At 35.7% G+C, this 13,458-nt stretch overlaps 1 protein-coding gene across 1 annotated transcript; it reads right to left on the bottom strand.

Annotated features, from left to right (window-relative positions):
- Positions 1-1,285: 1,285 nt before the first annotated feature.
- Positions 1,286-13,197, bottom strand: LOC117983805 (juvenile hormone epoxide hydrolase-like). Its single transcript, XM_034970427.2, has 7 exons — positions 13,043-13,197; positions 12,209-12,436; positions 10,271-10,435; positions 9,201-9,386; positions 2,817-2,952; positions 2,187-2,421; positions 1,286-1,505 (listed from the first exon to the last, which is right to left on the bottom strand). Exons 2-7 carry the CDS (start codon positions 12,434-12,436, stop codon positions 1,286-1,288), a joined length of 1,170 nt encoding a protein of 389 aa, XP_034826318.1. The 5' UTR covers positions 13,043-13,197.
- Positions 13,198-13,458: the final 261 nt, after the last annotated feature.

The raw sequence follows: 13,458 nt of genomic DNA, 5'->3' as shown, positions 1-13,458 counted from the left end.
TTTTGATTTGACATGGGCGGAAAAATACCTATAACTACCGACCCGCCCCGGCTTCGCATGGGTGCAATGTAGATACTAACTAATGTGGTGTCAATCCTATATTTTTCTTATAATATTTGTAATATTTCGATGGAAGCTTGATTTCTTCCGACATTTTGTTCAAATATCGTCATATTTCAACTAATTAACACAATCCAATATTAAACTATACCTATAAACCTTTCTCTTGAATCACTTTACCTATTGGTGAAAACCGCAATAAAATCTTTTCCGTATTTTAAAAGATCTACGTGTTCAAACATACAGACAGCGGGAAGCGACTTTATTTTATACTATGTAGAGAAAGATATTAAGGGTAGCAGGCATTACTTAGTAAAATGCCATGGATCTCACGGATCTCTGAATCAAAAAATAAAACCAAAAAATCCCGTGAAAATCGTTGTTTTTGATATTTTTGATATATCTATCCAACATCACACACCATGAAGTCGATAAAAATTCAGCCCCCTACAAAAACCCGATTTTTTTTTTTAATATTTATTTTATCACTTTGTCACCGTGAACCATGCCACGAGCGCCTTGTGAAATTATCAAATTAAGTAATTAATACTTTGGTATCTGTATCGGTCGGTATAGTAAGTACGTTTCCGCCTTAATGATTTTTTTTATTTCGTTAATAAAGAAAGCGCTTCTATACAATGTTATACTGTTTATTTCTCCCATTCGATTCCATGCCAGTGTGTAACCCCTCAACTTATATTTTCATCATCTTCGTGGATAAAAAAAAAAAATTAAGCCATATTGATATTGGAAAAAAACTATGCTAGCTAGAGCGTTGGTTTTATTTTTCCTGTAAAATATCCATAAACTTCTATTGACCCTAATTATTTCTGATTTTATTATTAAGTAGTTAACTTCGGAGATAATGGGTTGAGGGGTATTATTTTAGACATTTTGGATGATAAGTAAAAAAAAATATCATAATAATCTGTTTTAGAATGTGCAGGTAAGCCCTTTCATATGATATCCCACACGATATAGTTATCCTACTGTAATCAAACCCTCGAATTCCCCCCATTTTTAGTCGAACTAAAGTAATTTTCGATCTTTCCTAACCTAATGATGTTGGCCCACTATTTTATACAGTAACTTTAACAGTTACTGAAATAATCGACTGTAACAAACAGACAGACGGCTTCCATTTTGGTACGGAACCCTACTAAGCGTTATAGGGTTGCTTAAAGAAAAATCCAATAATAGAGAACATTTTTATTGAACTTTAAATTCACAATTCACATTTCATATTATTATGATACCCCATGAATGCCTTCACTGCCTTGAAGACATCTGCGGCAAAGACCTGGGGCAGCTGGAAGGCCACGAAGTGACCTCCTTCATCCAGCACCGTGGCTCCAATGATGTTGGGGAATTTGAGGTTATTCAACGGTTGTCTGAAAATCTCGTGCTTGGCATACAGAGCCCAGGTCGGTACAGGTGAGGAGGACCTGGGGAAAAACAAGGATTATGCGACTTCTATTCTTATATCAGTACCCTTATTTCATGGGATTTTTAGGGTTCCGTACCTCAAAAGGAAAAACGGAACCCTTATAGGATCACTTTGTTGTCTGTGTGTCGATCTGTCAAGAAACCTACAGGGTACTTCCCGTTGACTTAGAAGCATGAAATTTGGCAGGTAGGTGAGTTTCGTAGCTGGCATTATGGGAAAAATGTGAAAACCATGAATTTGTGGTTATATCACACAAAAAATTTAAATTGTGGTCATAAAATAATAATTAGTATTTTCAATTTTCGAAATAAGATAACTATATCAAGTGGGGTATCATATGAAAGGGCTTCACCTGTGCATTCTAAAACAGATTTTTATTTATTTTTATGCATCATAGTTTTTGAATGATCGTGTAAAATGTCGAAAAAATATGACTGTAGTACGGAATCCTCGTTGCGCGAGCCTGACTCGCACTTGGCCTAGTTGGCATCGGTTCCAAAAAATGTTATTATAGAACTACATTAACTCTTGTTTACATAATAAATTAAATTATTTTTTACTTTTTAGTGTTTGTGGTTTTTGAAGTCGGTTTTTTATTTTTATTTTTTTATTTAAAACCTAAATCCACATGGACGAAGTCGCGAGCATTAACTAGTAAATATTAAACAAGATAGCTTACTCGTCCATTTTTAGTCCTCTATATTTGTTGCTGAAACCTTCGGCGTACAGTCTCACAGAGCTGGTGATGGAGTTGGTGCTCCAGTACACCATGAGGTTGTCGATGAGCTGCTCCCGGGTGAAGTCCTCGTATAGACCTCCATCGGCTAGAGTCTTTTTATCGTAGCGGGTCATGACAGAGAACTTCTCCAGCATGTAGGCGAGGAAACTGACCGGCGACTCTGTGAGCATGAGACCTGCAAAAGAAACTCTTATCAAAACTTGCCTCAAATATCAAGATTCAGGAAGTGTTCATAGTGAATTGATATGGTAGATTGAATAGAGCAGCCGCCGAGTTTCTAGCTGTTTTTTCTCAGTAGGAATGGCATTCTGAGCCAGTGGTAAATTATTTTGACGGTTCAAAAGCACTTGTACAAGTTTACTTGAATTAAAAAAAAACTATTCTGTTGTATTCAACCTAAGAGTGGTAAAACAGTTTTGTGGACGATGTTACATGAATACGCAGGGAGCCGCTGGATTCAGGCGGCGCAAGATTGAGGCGGGTGAAAGTCAACAAGGACAAGAGACCTATGTTCAGCCGTGGACGTCTATCGGTTGATGATGATGATGTTACATGAATATGGCAGCTTACCAATAGTATCAGGTTTTGTAGCTTGCATGAAGAAAAATGCAGTCTCCTCTATAAGGGGCACTATGGGGTTGTTGCTGACAGCCCCCTGGGCGGCGGCGATCACTCCTGTGAGGGTTTTGACTTCTGTCCAAGTATTCTGTGGTTCAAATAATAATATATTTTTACGATATACCGGTTTGAGCAAATAAAGATTGATTTGATTTGATTTACGCGATATTGTACTTCATTGGCGGCAAGTCTTTGCCGGTAGTGGTTAGACCAGACCAGACCAGAGAAAATGTAGAAATTAATTGCTGTTGGTCAGGTCTGATATTAGGCTTCCCAGATTGTCTTTGCCGGGAATCGAATTCGCTATTACCCATTTATTAGAGCATATCTATAGGTATCTCAGCTGTGCTAGTGACGTCTAGCCCCCAAGAGGGAAGAGTGAGCATAAGGGACAAGGAGGAAACATAAATTAATATGTAGGGAGTCAATAAGGCGCTCCGGGAAAACGCCATGAGCAAGTATCGAACGGGTGTCCTCTCGCGATTCCGCCCGTATAACCGAGAGGTTGGTGGGGCCATGGAGATGGAAGGTTATCCCAGACCGTCAAAAATTTTTGTAATAATAATCTCGGCTACAAAAATACGATCAGCTTATAATACAGGGCAAGATAAAAGGCAGGCCGTAGACGAATATCCTGACTCAAGAACCTTCGCCAGTGGTTTAACATGAGTACAAGGTCACTGTTTAGGGCAGCAGTAAACAAGATCCAGTTAGCCTGCATGATTGCCAACCTCCGGTAGGAGATGGCACTTGAAGAAGAAGAAGAATCTCGGCTACGGCGGCCATGGAGATCCATGGAGAGTATCCAACTGCGCGGGAGATATGTATGTGCGCAAACACAGGAGCACTCTCTTCTTCACTCTCATAGCCCGATGGGACGGAAATCTGACACAACCGAAGAGAAATCAGGCACAGGACCGACGGCTTCATGTGTTTTCTGAAGCATGGGAGTGAAACACCGCCAACTCCGAGCTAGTAGGTATTGAGAATTTCTTAACAGAAAAATCCTATACCTAACATATTTTAAGAGCCGACCCGAGAATCGAACCCAGGACCTCATCATCTGCAGTCCATTAGTACCCATATTATTATAAATGTGAAAGTGTGTTTGTTTTGTTTGTTGGTTTGTCCTGCAATCACGTCGCAACAGAGCAACGGATTAATGTGATTTTTTGCATGGGTATAGTTAAAGACCTGGAGAGTGACATAGGCTACTTTTTATCCCGGGAAATCAAAGAGTTCCCACGGGATTTAAAAAAATCTAAATCCACGCGTACGAAGTCGCCGGCATCAGCTAGTAATGAATAAAAAAGACTAGACCAACGAAGCAGTTACATAAGTTGTTTGCAGTTCTTGCAAATTGGTACAATTTGCAAGATTCTTAGGGGTGTGATCGACTGCTCTGAACTACACAACAAGCTCTGCTGCGTTTATGCACCCTCTAATTACAGCTATCTCCGCCATCGCTCTAATTTTTTCGTGAGTCCGTTTAGTCGCACGGTAGCGCGCTCCGGTCAGTGGTCACCCATACCGCGCACTTTGGTTGCGCTTATAAGATAAATGGTTAGAGTTGCTATTTATTTCTTGAAATTGCTACTAAACTCTTTAGATTTTGCTTAAGAATTAATTCTAAACCATTGACATTTTATTTGTAAACAGAGGCACGTCAAAATGATAGACAAAATACTACAGACGTAACAGATAATATATAGCAGCTAATCCAAAGGTCTTACATGGTGAAATTGATTTTATTATATTTTAGAAGTAAAGTAATTGTAGATTTAAATAGAGTATAATGTGGAATTTTGAAGTGTATAAATTTAAAACTAAAGTTTAATCTCTATTGTCGACTCTATTGAATTTGAGTTTTATATGGTATCATTATATTTATGGAAAGGGTAGCCAAAGGGCTATAAATGGCTCTGCTTTGACGGTAGACATCATTAATTTTCCTATTTTTAATAAGAAGCTGTGAGATACCTACAGGTACGAATATTGTTGATTTTATATTTCTGTTGTTATACTATGTATGTTGTTTAATGTGTAATTTGTTATACATCTGGTATTCCTTTGTAATAGTTTATGCTTATACCCGATGTGGGTTGGATATGTTATGGTAATACCTACCATAGTTGTATCTATTTTTCAATAATTGTGAATAGACACCGCCGAGTTTTTTTCTTGCCAGTTCTTTCTCTCGGTAGATATGCTTTTTCGAACTGGCGGTAGATTTTTCTTAAAGAAAATAATAAATTATATAATGATAAAGCAATAATTAATGGTAAAGATAAACTTTGATTTGGAGGGACTTTTCCCTGAATAAAACAGTTTATTTCCTTATACAATCTTTTATTTTGTTTTCTACCTTCAACCACGCCCTAGCTTTTTGATAACGAACTAAGGTTTAGGCTCTCAGTAGGTGATTCCTGACTCTATTGTCTCTATACTTCTGAGGCTAATCTAGCATCAGAAGTGGGATACGATATGGCTGAATTGTGCCTTTTCTAATGCAGTTTGTACAAGTTTCAGAAATACCGGCCATTTCGGATGGCTTTGTGAAAAGCCATCAAAGATGTTCCAACAGGCGTTGTGATGACTGACGTCCACGAGAGGTACCACAATGGACATTGGATACCCTAAATCTGGAAATCTTAATATGAAAATATGGTATGAAAAAAAAAGTGAAAGTGAATTAAAACTTTTTTGCAAGACAATTTTTCAGGCAGGTAGGCCTTAGAAAGTTTTATTGCGTAATCATGGACCTATTAATACTCTGTGTAATGTAGTAATACAGTTTCATAGTACCTGTCGTCATTTTATTTGTTTTAAAACTAATTGTATTATAGAAATAAAGATGTAGGTACTAAATAAATAAAATTTTTGCGGGTAATTTTGTGTTCAGTATAGATGTTCTGTTTCAATGACTCAGATTAATGTTTGAAGGTGTTTAATCGCATGATGTCCCAGCTAGTAACACAAATCGATATTACGTAAATTAATGTTAAAAATTTGCAGGTAGTTAGTTGGTATGAAATTTTTATTAAATGATCATACGATAAAATGTGGTTAAATGTCAGACTGACCGAGCGGTGAAAAACTAAAGCAAGTTTGTCAGTAAATATTTACTGATGATTAATTTGTGTTCTATTTTAATTTACGTCTGACGTCTAGCCGTATATTCGTAATTTATATGATAGTGATGTTGACATTGAATCATTGAATATTGTTTTACGAGTGATGAGTCATCTTACTTTTTTTTTTTTAGTTATGTTCTTGAGGCATTTCCTATGTAAGTACTTCGAGAACGAAGTACTTTTCAGGTTGGCCGAATAGATGTATATAATTTATTTATGTGTTACATAATGACAGAGAGAAAAGAAGGAAAAAAAAGAACCAAAAAAAAAAAGAAAAAAAAATTTTTTTTTGTTGTATATTTGTTTCAAATTAAGAACAATACAGAAATACATATTGCATCATTCGTTAAATATTGATGATTCATTGATCAGAAACGCGATTAGCGTGGCCATTTTTGTAAATTTGCTATTGACTTTGCATCGGAGTTCTCACTCGCGAAACGTAGAGATGAAAGATTTGTGATACCTACCTACAATAATTAAGAAATTTTGTTGGAGTTTATTTTTGTAGTTTTTATATAAGGATAGGTTAGGCTGCTGATGTCTTATCCTGTTGCTATGCCGCTAAGTCTAGTAGCTACTGATTGTTTGATGTCATTGTTTTTTTATATATACCCACCGTTACGTAATGTGATGTAATGGAGCTGCCAATCCACACTTGGCCAGCGTGGTGGACTATCGTTAAACCTGAAACTTAAATTTAGAATATTGGAATTTAGAGATTATTGACTACCCACTTGTGTTTAATATTTTTTAATGCCGTATTTTGTTGTTTTGTTTGAATAATACTTTTGATTTTTTGACGTTTTTGATGTTTGAAGTGTTTAACTATTTTTGATATTGATTACTTCTTTGACGATCTTTTTAATGTAAATTATTTTTGTGGTATTTTTTGACATTTTAGTTTTTGATACCTACCTTTATGTTTTATTTACGATCTTTTTGGATTTTTATATTTTATTGTGGAAAAATGTTTTGGTATTTATTTAAAAAGGAAGGTTGTTGGCACATCATTGGATGTGGGAAGCAACAAATGTTTTTGTATAGTCCAAGGACTGATTGCAGATAGACAAAAAGAGATTGAATAGAAAATATTTTTGAAAGTAAATAACGATAATTAGATAAGTTTACTCTTTGATTATTTTTACTTCTTCTAACATAGTAGTTAGTTTTGTTTTGATATATCTTACATATAATTACTTTTTATATACCTACCCTTTGTTTTTGACTTTGGTACTTTAGGAGTAAGAGTCGATGGTATTTTATTATTTTTGCAAAATTATTAACTTGAAATTGAAAAAAAGTTCTTATGATTTAACTTATTTTGAAATATTAATATTTTTGTAACTTTTTCATTTTGATGGTTCTTTTTTATGAAACATATTATTTTAAATTCTGATAATTTACAATTTGTTCAGTTGCAATTTTTCTTTGTTTAATATTCATCTCTATATTTTATTGGAATTTATTTAAAACTTTGATCAAATGTTCGATCAATGGAAAAATTGTATAGTGATATATGGATCAAAACCAATGGTGTTAAGGGACAATTTTATGATGGTTTACGATGTTGCCTTAAAACCAATGGTGTTGAAGGATATTTTGTAGATGATACTTTAAAACGTTGGAACCAACGGTGCTGAAAACTATTTTTATAATATCGCTTTAATACCAGTGGTGTTAAAAATATTTTTTGATATTGGTTTAAAACCAATGGGGTTAAAGGATATCTTGTTTGGAAACATTTATGTGCTGTGGCGAGAAAAATATTTCTTGTATTTTTGAGAGTAAACTGTGTGGTAATTTTGTATGTCACACACATGTTTAAAATGTTTTTTTTAAATTTTGTTGGAAGCCACAGACATGTTGTTTGAAAAAAAAAAAAAAATGTTTTGATGTTGTTAAAAATTTACTTTACGAATTGTTTGTTTTTATTTTGTTGCTTCGAGAACGAAGCAATTGTCAGTTTGGCCGTATAAGATAAATGGTTAGAGTTGCTATTTATTTCTTGAAATTGCTACTAAACTCTTTAGATTTTGCTTAAGAATTAATTCTAAACCATTGACATTTTATTTGTAAACAGAGGCACGTCAAAATGATAGACAAAATACTACAGACGTAACAGATAATATATAGCAGCTAATCCAAAGGTCTTACATGGTGAAATTGATTTTATTATATTTTAGAAGTAAAGTAATTGTAGATTTAAATAGAGTATAATGTGGAATTTTGAAGTGTATAAATTTAAAACTAAAGTTTAATCTCTATTGTCGACTCTATTGAATTTGAGTTTTATATGGTATCATTATATTTATGGAAAGGGTAGCCAAAGGGCTATAAATGGCTCTGCTTTGACGGTAGACATCATTAATTTTCCTATTTTTAATAAGAAGCTGTGAGATACCTACAGGTACGAATATTGTTGATTTTATATTTCTGTTGTTATACTATGTATGTTGTTTAATGTGTAATTTGTTATACATCTGGTATTCCTTTGTAATAGTTTATGCTTATACCCGATGTGGGTTGGATATGTTATGGTAATACCTACCATAGTTGTATCTATTTTTCAATAATTGTGAATAGACACCGCCGAGTTTTTTTCTTGCCAGTTCTTTCTCTCGGTAGATATGCTTTTTCGAACTGGCGGTAGATTTTTCTTAAAGAAAATAATAAATTATATAATGATAAAGCAATAATTAATGGTAAAGATAAACTTTGATTTGGAGGGACTTTTCCCTGAATAAAACAGTTTATTTCCTTATACAATCTTTTATTTTGTTTTCTACCTTCAACCACGCCCTAGCTTTTTGATAACGAACTAAGGTTTAGGCTCTCAGTAGGTGATTCCTGACTCTATTGTCTCTATACTTCTGAGGCTAATCTAGCACGCTCAACGCGCTGCTGAAGGAGTCCCCTCGCTGTGACATATTTGCTGACAAATGGGCTGACCTCATGGGTCAGATCTTGCACTTTTGTGAAAATTTATAATTTTGCTTTTTAAAATTTATAATTTTAACAATTTTTGTAAGTATGTTTATGTTAGTTTGTACTCGTAGTTTAATTAGTGTAATTGGCTTTATGGCCGTTCTAATTAAATAATAAATAAATAATAATAATAATAATAAGAGTCTGCAGTTACATAAGAGGAAGAGAGGAAAGAAGAGAGGAAGGAAGAGAACTTAAGAGGTGTAATACATACCAAAGCAATCATCATGTTGGTGTGGTATCCCAACACTTCGTTCGGGAACATGGTAGCTATAGTATTAGCGGTGATGGCTCCCCAGTCGCCTCCCTGGAGGTAATACTTCTCATGGCCGAGCCTGTTCATCAGGTTTCTGAGAATGACTCCCATCTGTGCTGGCCCCATACCCGGACGTACTGCAGGCTGTTAACAATTTTTTTATTAATTTTTTTTTCAGAATGGGCTATACGGGCAGCGGCACGCGTGGCGCGCATAAGACTGCGCGCGCGCGACGCGTGCGCGAACTGACCCCCTTGATAAAGGACCCCGGATGATATCGAAACTAGTTGGGCTAACGTCGACTGCATACGTGAGTATACTCTGTAGAAATATATCATTTATATATTTTTTTAAATATACAGAGTGTAACCAAAACGCTAGCAAAAACTTAGCGTTATTGTTATACTACCTATACACAATCCAATACCAATAACCATTTGCTTCACTTTGTAGTTTTAGTGATTTAGTATTTTTCAAACCCGCAATGTATAGCGTGCAAAACTCGGGTCAACGCCCCACCTACAAACGTGGCAATGACTCCGAGTGACCTACGTACGGAACGTTCGTTGACCTCTAGCGTTCAGTCAGATGTTTTATTTGCAATACTAGCTTATGCTCGCGACTTCGTCCGCGTGGACTACAAAATTTCAAAACCCTATTTCACCCCCTTAGGAGTTGAATTTTCAAAAATCCTTTCTTAGCGGATGCCTACGTCATAATAGCTATCTGCATGCCAAATTTCAGCCCGATCCATCCAGTAGTTTGAGCAGTACGTTGATAGATCAGTCAGTCAGTCAGTCAGTCATTCAGTCAGTCAGTCAGTCAGTCACCTTTTCCTTTTATATATATATATAGAATAATTTAAACTGCACACTTTTGTATCCATCAAATGTACTTACATCATCATCATCATCAACATCATCATGATCAACCCGTCGTCAGCTCACTACAGAGCACGGGTCTACTCGCAGAGTAAGAAAGGTTTGGCCATAGTCTACCACGCTGGCCATGTGTTGATTGGTACTTACATCAGAGAATCCAAATCCAGGCAAGCTGGGGACAATGACTTCAAACACAAATCCATGTTCTTCAGATGGAGTGGTCAGTAACGGAATGACGTCATAGAACTCGCGGATGGAGCCTCCCCAGCCGTGCAAGAGGAGCAGAGGTACTCTTGTAACGCCAGCGGGCACCTGACAATGAAATGAAATGAAATTATTTATTTTCAAGAAACATCGTACATAAGATGTTAACATAATATTAATAATTATCCAATATGTCTCGAAAATTTTAAGATCTAAATCTAAATCTAAATCTATATATATAAAAGGAAAAGGTCACTGACTGACTGACTGACTGATCTATCAACGCACAGCTCAAACTACTGGACCGATCGGGCTGAAATTTGGCATGCAGATAGCTATTGTGACGTAGGCATCCGCTAAGAAAGGATTTTCGAAAATTCAACTCCTAAGGGGGTGAAGTAGGGGTTTGAAATTTGTGTAGTCCACGCGGACGAAGTCGCGAGCATAAGCTAGTTATTAGTAAAGTAATAACATTTTTAATAATTGTAATTTTAATTTAATTCAATTTTTTTTGTATGTTTATCATAATTAGTAATTTAATTAGTTTAATTTGGGCTATATTATGTCCGTTCTAATTAAATAATAAATAAATAAAATCACGGACTAAAAACATTTAATAATATTATACTGAACACTAGAATTTTCAAAAATCGACGAGTGAGTTGAATTTCTAAAAATCTTGAAATAAGTAAGTATACTATTTCATATTTGTCCGAAATTTCAAATACCAATTTTCATAGATATAACTTGAAAAGACGGACTTTAGAGCTCATTTCTGACTATGGGATATAAACTATAATAATTATATAGTCCGCTCAAAATATACCTACATTTAAGTTTACAATAATTCGCATAAAGCTAAAAACTGGTACGAATGTTGGGAACATTAATAATAATATATACCTCAATGAATTATGAAAAGTCCCCATCAATCCCACATTTCCAAATTTTTTCCAAAATTTCTTTCTTAGTGGGGTACCTACGTCATAAAATAACCCTACCTAGTGCCGAAATTTTAAGGTGACGCAGGACGCTCGACCAAAATTGGCAGCGCACGTGGGTAACATGTTTGCTTTTCACTTGACATTGTATGAGAAAGTTGAGAGGCACGATGATTTTCACTGAAATCAAGCGCGCGAAAAGGGTTTAGGAAAAGTATTTTTGAGAACAAACTGCTGAATTTATGTTTGCAAAGTAAAGTTATTTCAACTAATGAATAAATAAACAACGTCTAATGATAAATTGTTTTAGAATTTTCATATCCCTAATCTTATTTATTTACGCCCAAAGTTGTCATTAATTTAGTGTTAAAATAGGAATCTTTTGAGCCTCGTAACTTTTAAATCAATATTTTTTTCAATATTTTATATATCAATAAACCTAGATAATGACGAGATAAATCGATATAATTCTTAGTTTTGTGCGTACAATATCGAATATTGTTGTATTTTCCCTCCTACGTTTGTATGGAGAAAGCACCGAACTGAGCTGCCTTAAGTTTCTAACCACAGCAGCTGAGACTGTGCATAAATAGATCAGTCAGTCAGTCAGGTCAATTAAATTATCATCATGATGCGTTCATCGCTGGCTCACTACAGAGCACGGGTCTCCTCTCAGGGTGGGAAGGGTTTTGGCCATAGTCTACCACGCTGGCCACAGCTCAGGTATGCCGGTTTCCTCACGATGTTTCCCTTCACCGTTGAAGCAAGTGACATTTAATTACTTAGAACGCACCTAACTTCAAAAAGTTAAAGGTGCGTGTCCGGGATCGAACTCCTGACCTCCGAGAAGGCGGACGTCGTAACCACTAGGCTATCACAGCTTTTTAAATAATGTATTAGATTTATTATGTAAGCTGTAAATTTTGGTGCACTGACTTACATGTGGTTTCACTCTGATGAAGTGTATATCCAGACCCTGGATGTTCGTTTTGTAGTGGGGGAACTGGTTGAAGTAGTTTTCTCTTTCTTTGAAGTTGTATTCTTCGGCCCAGTACTTCGCCCAGGGGTCCACTTGGTTGGTGTTGAAGCCGTATTCGAAAGCAATTCCTTCCAGAGGCGGGGCGAATTTGCGATGATTTTTGAGACGAGATTTGAGGTCGTTGATCATCTGGAAATAATTATTAGTGATTTATGATAAAGATGATTTTTGTACTGCTCTCTTAGTATGAAAATTGCGTTATTACTTCGTCATAGCACGCGGCAGTACCGACCACAGTTCTTTTTTATTATCTTGATTTTATGGGACTTTTGTGCTACCACAGTTGTGGTTATTATAATAATATGGTGGGTACGCTGAGATATCATTACGTTAGTAAAGTCGTAAGTTAAAGTAAAACTTAGCGGCCTCAGGAAACTTTACACTTTAGATGTCAAATTACGGAGGTAATTTTTTGAACAAGATAGAATATGCTAATTTTTGAATAGTTTTTTTTTTTAATTTAAACCAAAAATGTACAAGGTAGTCAAAAATGGACGTGTCATGTATTTTCGATTAAAATCAAATAGAGAGAGAGCCAGTGGGTGCCAGACCTTCGTTATTTTATAAAAGCTGAAAGTTTATCTGCCTAGGTATAGGCACGCGCTGGCTCTTAGTCCAAAACAAAGTACAAGAAAGCCTCATTTGAGATTTTAAGGCACTATCACCAAGAATAGAATTAGCAATTTATAGAAATACTTAAATACTTATTTTTTTAAAAATATATAAAGGACCTACCGTAGAATGGAATCTAATTTTGAATTTCCTAATGGTAGAATTAGTTTTGCCCTGCGACTGTGCCGGGCCCCACCACTCGTCCAGGTCCAGTTGAGGCGGAGGCAACGCCTGTGTTCGAAGAAAGCATATTGCTGCGCCGATGAACAAAACCAAGCTCCCAGTGACGAACAACTTGACCATCTAAAAAAGGTTTAGTCAGTAAGTAATATACTTAATACTCATTCTGATCGCAACTAAATCTAAATATATAAAAGGAAAAGGTGACTGACTGACTGACTGACTGAGTGACAGACTGACTGACTGACTCACTGACTGACTGAGTGACTGATCTATCAACGCGCAGCTCAAACTACTAGACGGATCGGGCTGAAATCCGACATGCAGATAGCTATTATGACGTAGGCATCCGCTAAGAA

This window comes from Maniola hyperantus, chromosome 7, assembly GCF_902806685.2.
Source record: "Maniola hyperantus chromosome 7, iAphHyp1.2, whole genome shotgun sequence".
NCBI classification, from domain to species: Eukaryota; Metazoa; Arthropoda; class Insecta; order Lepidoptera; family Nymphalidae; genus Maniola; species Maniola hyperantus.
This window is presented reverse-complemented; position numbering and strand designations above follow the sequence as displayed.

Excerpts from the sequence above, each read along its gene's own strand:
- LOC117983805 (XM_034970427.2), bottom strand. The coding sequence starts at position 12,436 with ATGATCAACGACCTCAAATCTCGTCTCAAAAATCATCGCAAATTCGCC. Across the intron at positions 2,422-2,816 it reads TACAAAACCTGATACTATTG|GTCTCATGCTCACAGAGTCG; the intron begins GTAAGCTGCCAT and ends TTTCTTTTGCAG. Across the intron at positions 1,506-2,186 it reads AGAGGACTAAAAATGGACGA|GTCCTCCTCACCTGTACCGA; the intron begins GTAAGCTATCTT and ends GTTTTTCCCCAG.